The sequence below is a fragment of the Montipora foliosa genome, unplaced genomic scaffold, assembly GCF_036669935.1.
Source record: "Montipora foliosa isolate CH-2021 unplaced genomic scaffold, ASM3666993v2 scaffold_467, whole genome shotgun sequence".
Classification (NCBI taxonomy): Eukaryota; Metazoa; Cnidaria; class Anthozoa; order Scleractinia; family Acroporidae; genus Montipora; species Montipora foliosa.
This window is the reverse complement of record NW_027179775.1, coordinates 862,501-871,960: the sequence shown is the minus strand read 5'-3', so window position 1 is coordinate 871,960 and position 9,460 is coordinate 862,501. Positions and strand designations below refer to the sequence as shown.

Here is a 9,460-nt window from a genome sequence, read left to right as displayed (position 1 = left end):
CAATGAATACAATAACAAAATGCTCGGCCAACTTAACAACCCATTACATTATAAAGTCTTAGAATCAGATCCTACTACCGAGCATTTAGGATTAGTGGAGCAGTGGTGTTCTAAATGGTTGCAAAGGAGGGAGATTTCACCTCAAGTGGCCTCTTGGATTGTTAACAGAAAGGCTAAGCCCGGGGTCGCTTTTGGAAACATTAAAACGCATAAGAAGGACAACCCCCTTAGACTCATTACTTCCTGCTGTGGAACGGCTATTGAAAATCTTTCAGCCTTTACTGAATTCTATCTACAACCATTAGCAAGAAAGCAACCATCTTTCATTAAGGACACTACTGACCTGCTTAACAGGATACAGAAACTTAATGAACAAGGCCCATTTCCTGAGGGCACCCTCCTAGTTTCTTGGGACGTAGTTTCTATGTTCCCGAATATCGATAATGAATTAGGATTAGGAGCGGTCAGTAGAGCACTAGATACGAGGGAACAATTGCTACCATCAACTGATTGTATTCTGGAAGCTGTAGAAATTTGCCTTAAAAGCAATCACTCGGTTTTCAATGAGAAGTTCTATCTACAAGTACATGGTACGGCTATGGGACCTAAAAATGCCTGTAGTTATGCGGACATAGCCTTGGGGGAGATAGACCACAAGGCTAAACATTGTGGCCCTATCAAGCCCTCGCAATGGTGGAGATATCGGGATGATATCTTTGACCTTTGGCAACAGGGCCCTGCTGCACTGAATTCCTTCACTGAGTACATTAATTCGCTGTACCCCACGATTAAATTTGAATTAGTTCATTCGGAAAGCAAACTTAATGTCCTAGATGTTACACTCCATTTAGTTGATGGCTTTATCCAAACAGATGTTTACTCTAAACCTACTGATAGCCATTTATATCTTCCTCCATCCAGTGCCCATCCTAAGCATGTTTTCAAGGCAATTCCGTTTGGGGTCGCTTTGAGACTGCGTAGAAATTGCTCTAAGGATTGTTTCCTCAACAAAAGGCTGAAGGAGTATAAGGGCTACCTAGTTGACCAGGGATATCCAGAAGAATTGGTCTCACGAGAATTTTCTAGAGCGGCGAGCATTCCTAGAAATGATTTACTTCAAGCCAAAGTCAGAGATTCCAAAAAGATTTTTCCTTTTGTTCTTACATATAACCCTAATTTACCGTCTATTAATGGGTTGATTAAAAAGCATTTTCATTTTTTGCTCTCATCGCCAAAACTTAAGGAGCTTTTTCCACCGAATTCCATAATTTCATCCTTTCGCAGGTCTAAGAACCTCAAGGAAATTCTGGCACCTTCTAAGTGTAGAAAGGGCTCACCAGAGTCGCTTACATTGCCATCAGCGGGGTGTTTCACTTGTAACAAAACCAGATGCGATCTTTGTAAGAATTTCTTGGTCAACTCGCAAACCTTCTCGAGCGCACAAACGGGTAAAACATATTTTGTTCGGCAGAAACTCTCGTGCAATTCAGCGAATGTTATTTATTTGGTTCATTGCAAGAAGTGTAATCTCCAGTATGTCGGTTCTACCACGACCGAATTTAAAGTTAGATTTAGAAATCACAAATCTTCTATGAAAACAAAGAAAAAAAATGCGAAGTTGCCTCACATTTTAACCGAACCCCACATGTGTTATCGGACTTTACATTTCAATGTATTGACCAAATTCAAAACAGTACGTCCGAGAACACTGAAAATTTACTCATCACCAAAGAAGCATACTGGAGTGCGCAGTTGTTTTCCCTTTCACCTTTCGGGTTGAACAAAAGACAAGAATTCCATTCAAAAAATCGTATCCACTATACTTGACTTTAGCGGACTTAGGGCAAGTTGTTGCATATTTCTTAAGGTGTTTTTTAACACTGAATTTTTTTTTTTAAAAAGTCCTTTTGTATGCTCTAGATAGTTATAAGTGTTAATTGTGGTTATTTCAGTGTTCAGGGGCCCCCTTCGGGGATTCCTATTGTTTTCTTTGAATTTCTTATGTAACCGGTTTTTATTCATTGTTGTAAAACCCTATTTAAGTTGTAGATTTTTCTACCGGCTCTTTTGTAACTGAAGAAGGTCGAGAGACCGAAACGTTTTAAAGAATTTTAAATTTTTTTATAGTTTTTCAACCAAAAGTTGTCCATTTTCGGCTTCATTTTTAACCAGTTTATATATATATATATATATATATATATATATATATATATATATATATATTTATATATATATATATAAAGTTACAGGAAACTCAACACTGGACAACTTCTGGGGAAAACTGTAATTGCCCCCGCTTAGGGCAATTACAGTTTTCCCCAGAAGTTGTCCAGTGTTGAGCTTTCTCTAACTTTCTTTCAATTTCTCCTCAACTTGGACTGTGAAGCCATTTGCGATCCTCCTGGGGGTGATACGTTGTTGACTCAAGGGATCTACTTAACTGTATATATATATATATATCTAACCGGATTTGTCAAAAGGTGCCTGCAGAAATTGTGAAAACAAGCCAATTCTGCTACTGTCACAGACTTAAAGAAAAGCTACCCTCCCCACCCCTGTGCTTTGGTCAGACAACCAACAATCACCTACCCACACCACAGTGTGGGTTCACTCTAATTGGTGATCAAAAGCAAACTATCATTGAAGCCTAGACTAGTCCAGGAAAAATTGCCAATGAAGACATGCTACAGTGTAAAGTCTGACTTAACAAGGCCACAAACTCTAACTGCAGTTAAAGTCTCAAAGCAGCAACCCCCCCAGCCCTGTGCTTTTGACACACAACTCACAGTTAGAACTGTCCCTGGGCTGTTTGGCAAGGCAGGCCTTGACGGCAAGCCCCCTCAATTTTGAGAGGCCACAATGGCTTGAACATGGGCTGCGCCCGTGCTCAAGCGAAAACTCCAGTAGCTACCTTTTAGCAAATTCGCTCAGATATCAAGTGCCAAACGCCTAAAATTCAGTCAAAAATTGGCTGATCACACTCGATTTACTCAGCCTGGCTCACAGAATGCCATTCTGGAGAGAAACGCATAGATAACTATAAATTTCTAACTGGTTTTGTCAAAAGGTGCCTGCAGAAATTGTGAAAACAAGCCAATTCTGCTACTGTCACAGACTTAAAGAAAAGCTACCCTCCCCACCCCTGTGCTTTGGTCAGACAACCAACAATCACCTACCCACACCACAGTGTGGGTTCACTCTAATTGGTGATCAAAAGCAAACTATCATTGAAGCCTAGACCAGTCAAGGAAAAATTGCCAATGAAGACATGCTACAGTGTAAAGTCTGACTTAACAAGGCCACAAACTCTAACTGCAGTTAAAGTCTCAAAGCAGCAACCCCCCCAGCCCTGTGCTTTTGACACACAACTCACAGTTAGAACTGTCCCTGGGCTGTTTGGCAAAGCAGGCCTTAACGGCAAGCCCCCTCAATTTTGAGAGGCCACAATGGCTTGAACACGGGCTGCGCCCGTGCTCAAGCGAAAACTCCAGTAGCTACCTTTTAGCAAATTCGCTCAGATATATATATATATATATATATATATATATATATATATATATATATATATATATTCCGTTGCTAGGGACCTCGTCCGCACGTGTAAAAGTGATGAGTTGAGTTTTTTTAAAAAAAAATGTGCGTGAGAAAGCGATATTGTTGAACGTTCTGAATGTAAATTCGGAGAATAAAGTTGTACAAAACGAACCAGCAGAGTTTTATCGTCGCCCAGCAGCGACATTTGGTCCACCGAGCCGGAGATTGTGAAATCAAGGGGAAAATCGCCGAGTCAAGCTGTAAGACAGCCGTGAAACTGCGTGTAATTGCGTGTAAAGTTTATCATCGAACCGCCTGGTTCAATATTGTGGAAGAGTCATTCAAGTCGTGCCAAGATGAGTGCCTCAAACAGAGAAGAAGGCGAAACACCTCGACTGTTCACGCCAAGTGAGTCTACTACTTCAAGTAAACGTTCCGTTTTGCGAAAGAAATTGCGAACTGAGAAGTTAGCACTGGAACTAAAAATAGCCAAGCAAACGTTCGCAAATGAGATCGAGTGTCTGCGAGCCGAACAACAGAAGCGTGCAAAGCTCTTGGAACTTCAAAAGAAAGCTGAAGAACAAGATTGGAATATGAGTTCGAAGGTGCCATCGCCCAGGAAGAAGGTATGTCAAATAAAGGTGATATTGATGAAGAGTTAAATGAATTACCTTCAGACAGTGTGAACGATCGGGTCTCGCGCTTAGACCTGGAAATTATTGAAAACAATGTTGTTGAAAAACCTCACATGGAGGAAGTAAAATCCACCAAACCAGAGGTCGTAACAGAGGTTTCTAGTGAGCCCCGTAAAAAAGAGACATGTGAATCTTTTATTGCTAAAGGTGAAGCTGAGTTGAAAACCTCTGCCACAGGAGACCCTAGTGTGCAAACGTCAAAGATAGATCTGTTGTTTGAGAAAATGCTGCCAGCCTTTGTGAAAATCGTTAAACCAAACGTGCAGAAGTTCAATGGAAATCCACTAGAGTACTCAAAATTCAAAGCAGCATTTAATGTTGAAGTGGATAAAAAGGAAGTTTATGATGCAAGAGAGAAGCTTAAATTTCTGTTAGATTCTGTGGATGGAAGTGCAAAATCATGTCTAGCGAAATTCATGCCAGGTTCAGATAAATACGAGGAGGCATGGACTGCGCTCCAGGAGCGTTTTGGTCGTGTAGACACAGTGGTATCAGCTGCGAAGAAACGTATAGATCAGTTTCCGACCATAGTGAAAGAAAATAGTGTGCAGATCCGGCAGTATCAAGAAATAGTTTCTGAATTGGTAGGCATTTTCAAAGAGCATAACTTTCTTCACGAGCTTAGCTCGCAAGTCCCTGAAGCAACTGTTTCTAAACTTCCCACACGCCTTTGCGGCAGATGGGCCGAGTTTGTTGAAGGAAAACCGAAATTGTCAACCTGGGATTCATTTGCAAATTGGCTAGAGAAAGAGGCAAAAATTAGTGAGTCCAAGCAGCGGTGGATGCCAGAGAAGAGAGAGTGGGAGCGTTCAGATACATCTAAAGTTGATAGGCGTAAGCCAGCTGACAAATTCCAACCTGGGCTGTTTGCAGGAGCCACGGGAGAATCTTTACGCGCCAGCTGTGGAACAAAGTGCCCAATTCACCAGTCCACTAATCACACTTTGCAAGAGTGCAAACGATTTCAAGGAATGTTGACTAGCGAGAAGGAGAAAGTTGTCGAGGAACACAAACTGTGCTTATGTTGTCTATTACCCGGTCATCGTCTGCGTAAATGTCGTAGTAAGAATAGATGCAAAGTTGAAAACTGTGACATGCGTCATAATACCCTTGTACATGAAGTCGACTTGAGATTTATTGAACGGGCAAAAGCGAAACGTGAATCAGAACAAGTGCCAGAAGTTGAGAGAAACCCAGCTCCTGTCTCCCTGGAAGGTAGAGACTCATCACCACGTCAGGCTGTGGAGCCTCTTGAGGAGTATCAACAATCAGCGTACACAGGTTGTGAGACTGATGGTCTTGCTTTGGTTGAAGTACTTCCCATAGTTGTCTTTGGAGAAACAGGAAAACAGCAGGTGATGGCATTGCGTGACTCAGGCTGTAACACAACGCTTATAGATGAAAGATTAGCGCTCTCACTTGGGCTTCAAGGCAAAGAGGTAGATCTCGAAATTCAAGGAGTAAATGCGCAGAAGGTGTTTGCTTCCCAGCACATCAAGAAATGCCATGTCGCACGAGTCCGAAAAGAGGAAGTCAAGTACTCCTTGCGAGATGTGAAGACAATTCCTAGCCTGAATGGTCCGGATCAGAAGTTGAAGTGGTCAACAATCAAGCATGAGTATCAACATCTGAAGAACGAAGACTTGCGTGACACTGACACGGGTCCAGTGCAACTCATAATTGGAACTAACAACTCTGACTTGATTCTACCAAGACAAATTCTGAAACCCTCAGGTCAACCGGAACTTGACAGGGTACCTTATGCTGTTGAGACCCCACTTGGATGGGCGGTGACTAATTGGTTACCTGGTGAGCGAAGAGTAGCATCTCCATACAATGGGTTCAAAGTGTATGAAAGAAGTTCAGTTGAAAATGAGGAGCTGAAGCAGCTGGTCATGGCTCAGTCAGAGATAGAAACCTTGGGTGTGGTCAAGCTAGCTGATCCAACCCGTTCGATTGAGGACAAGCGAGCATTGTCACTGATGAAAAAGACAACCTTTAAGAGTGTGAATGAAGATGCGTATGTGTCAGGTCTACTGTGGAGAGATGAGGAACCATCTCTGCCCAACAATTACGGAATGGCAAAGAGGAGGCTACAATCCCTAGAGAAGAAGTTTGAGAGCTGTCCCGAGATCAGAGAGAGATATGCAAAGTCAATCCAGGATGACATTAAGAAGGGCTATGTGAAGAAACTGAGTGAAGGGGAAGTACGGTGCGATAGTAAAGTGACTTGGTACTTACCACACAGATTTGTCATTAATCCCAAAAAACCTGATCGCCTCAGAAGAGTCTACGATGCATCAGCAAAATTCATGGGACAAAGTTTGAACGATAAGATCTACACAGAACCAGATCTTCTGTCCTCTCTGTTTGGAGTTTTTCTCAGGTTTTGCGAAGGAAGAATTGCAATGGCCGCTGATGTGAAAGAAATGTACCATATGCTCCGTCTCCCTGATCGTGATAAGCCAGCATTGAGATTCTTATGGAGAGACTCTCTGATAAAAGGACCAAGCGTGTACCAGTTCGAGAGAACAGTGTTTGGAGAAGTGTCTGCGCCATCCAGAGCGAACTACACTATGAGGCGAAATGCTGATGAGAATGGGGAAGATTTACCTCTGGGTGTGAAAGCCGTCTACCAGCACTTTTACATGGATGATGGTCTACCGTCAACAGATTCTTGCGAGGAAGCTATTGAAATGAGGAAGCAGATGACAGAGTTGCTGCGTTGTGGAGGTTTCCGCCTACAAGTGGCTGACAAATAACCCAGACGTCTTGGCAACTATCCCGGAGCAGGATAGATCTCCACGCTTCCTCGAACTGAGTGAAGACAAGTTACCAACAGACAGAACTTTGGGCGTCATTTGGGATGCCCAAGAAGATATGCTCCAGTTTACCGAACTGAAGGATGATCCTGGTACGACGAAGAGGAAGATCTTGAGTCAAGCATTCTCTGTTTGGGATCCGCGAGGACTTCATCCTGCAGAATCTAAATCGTATCAAGTACGGATGGGATGACGAGTTGAAAGAAGCTGATCTTCGAGAGTGGCGTGAATGGCGCAAGGAAGCAGAAAAGCTTGATGAAGTGAGAATTCCGAGAGCTCTTATCCAAGAACAGAAACCTGTACGAGAGACTGCACTTCATGTGTTTTGCGACGCTAGCCAGAATGCTTATGGCGCGTGTGCCTACCTAAGACGAGCATTTATAGATGACACAGTAGAGTGTAGTCTTATAGCGGGAAAAGGCCGTGTTGCTCCATTAAAGTCACAGTCTATCTGCCGATTGGAGCTCATGGGAGCTTTATTTGCTCTGTGGTTAACTCAAACACTGGTAGAAGAAATGGTTACAAAGATAGAGAAGATAACTTTCTGGAGTGACTCTACCACAGTCCTATATTGGATCCGTCAGACGAGCTCCACTTACAAAGCATTCGTCGGTAACCGGGTGTCTGAGATTCACACAATCGTGAGCAGTCTGGAGGCCACACTAGGGGCGGGCGCTGTGAGTTGGAGATATGTGCCCACAGAGGCTAACCCTGCAGATGACATCACTCGGGGACTAAGTCCTACGGAACTTGGCGCGGGCTTTCGCTATATTAGTGGACCCAAGTTCCTGTATGAATCAGCAGAGCTCTGGCCAGAAAATAAAGTCAAAGCGCCCTGCGAGAACGATGACATCAAAGAAAAGAAGAAGGAAAGATGGGCTGGAGCATCTCAGGAAAACAAGGTCCTGTTAGGGTGGAAGAAGTATTCGTCACTGACCAAACTAAGAAGAGTTACAGCTTATGTGATGCGATTTGCAAACAATGTAAGAGCTAAGAAGGAAGTACGTCTACTGGGAGCACTTACGTCGAACGAATTGAGAGCTGCTCAGAATCATCTTGTGAAGAGGGCGCAAGTTGAATCATTCGGCGAGGAGATAAAGTGTCTGAAGATAGGTGAGGAGATCCACAAGAAGAGTAGAATTAAATCTCTTGGCCCAAGGTTGGAAGATGGGTTCTTGGTTGTCGGTGGAAGGCTGCAGAGAGCACAATGCCTACCTTACAGAACACGACATCCCAAAATAATTGACTCGCGCCATGAACTTGCACCGCTGATCGTCGAAGAAGTGCATCGTATCTACTACCACCCGCCAACTGAGCACCTGCATAATCAAATTCGGCAGGGGTATTGGATCATCCATGGTCGCCAGGTAGTGCGAAACGCGAAATTCAAGTGCAACTACTGTTATCGCCAGACAGTAAAGCCTCTAGAGCAGCAAATGGCAAGTCTACCAGAGTGCCGACTTGAGCCAGGAATGGTGTTCAGGAACACTGGAGTTGACTTTTTTGGACCTATGTTAGTAAAGGAAAGACGCAGTGAAGTTAAAGTATACAGGTGCTTGTTCACTTGCATGAGTACTAGAGCGTGCCACCTTGAACTCGTGGATGATCTTTCAACAGATCATTTCATCATGGCATTGAAGAGGTTCATTGCGCGACGTGGACGACCGCAGAGCATCCGCAGCGATAATGGAACGAACTTTGTTGGTGCAAATAATGAGTTGCGGAAATGCATCAAACAATTGGATGAAGAGAGGATACAAAACTTCTGTGCTCCTAAGGAAATCGAGTGGAAATTTCAGCCGCCAAGTGCCCCGCACTTTGGAGGTGCATGGGAGAGGCTAGTACAGTGCACCAAGAAGACGCTGAAGGCAATTCTGGCGGACAGGGTTGTTTCCAAAGAAGTGCTGAGAACCGCACTAGTCGAAGCAGAAGGAATACTAAACAGTCGACCGATTACTCATGTGTCCAATGATGCAGGGGACATTGAAGCGTTAACTCCAAACCATTTCTTGCTGTTGCGGGCAAATCCGAGTTATGAAGATGCTGAAGTTAGTGACAGAGAGATTAACTCGACAAAGATGTGGCGACAGTCCCAAGCGCTAGCTAATTTTTTCTGGAGACGTTTTAGCAAAGAGTACCTGACAGAAAGGGAGAAGTGGAAAGAGAAGAAACAGAACCTCAAAGAAGGAGATGTTGTCCTAGTTGCTGAGCCAAATCAGCCGCGAGGTGTATGGCCGTTGGGCAGAATCGTGTCCACTCATCCTGGGCAGGATGGGTTAGTTCGAGTTGTTACAGTAAGAACTCAGTTCGGAGAGTATAAAAGGCCAATCACAAAACTTTGCTTAGTACAGGAGGCGGAAGAGTAGAACTTAAAATCGTCTCGACAAACATTGTGTCTCGACTAGGGGC

At 43.6% G+C, this 9,460-nt stretch overlaps 2 protein-coding genes across 2 annotated transcripts; both read left to right on the top strand.

The window, feature by feature from the left end:
• The first annotated feature begins 4,828 nt into the window (after positions 1-4,828).
• On the top strand, positions 4,829-6,991 carry LOC137989590 (uncharacterized). The gene has a single exon (XM_068835370.1). The coding sequence runs from the start codon at positions 5,012-5,014 to the stop codon at positions 6,989-6,991; it is 1,980 nt and encodes a 659-aa protein (XP_068691471.1). The 5' UTR covers positions 4,829-5,011.
• A 143-nt stretch (positions 6,992-7,134) lies between these two features.
• Positions 7,135-9,417, top strand: LOC137989589 (uncharacterized). Its single transcript, XM_068835369.1, has 2 exons — positions 7,135-7,143; positions 7,213-9,417. Exons 1-2 carry the CDS (start codon positions 7,135-7,137, stop codon positions 9,415-9,417), a joined length of 2,214 nt encoding a protein of 737 aa, XP_068691470.1.
• The last annotated feature ends 43 nt before the right edge of the window (positions 9,418-9,460 follow it).

Excerpts from the sequence above, each read along its gene's own strand:
- LOC137989590 (XM_068835370.1), top strand. The coding sequence starts at position 5,012 with ATGCCAGAGAAGAGAGAGTGGGAGCGTTCAGATACATCTAAAGTTGAT.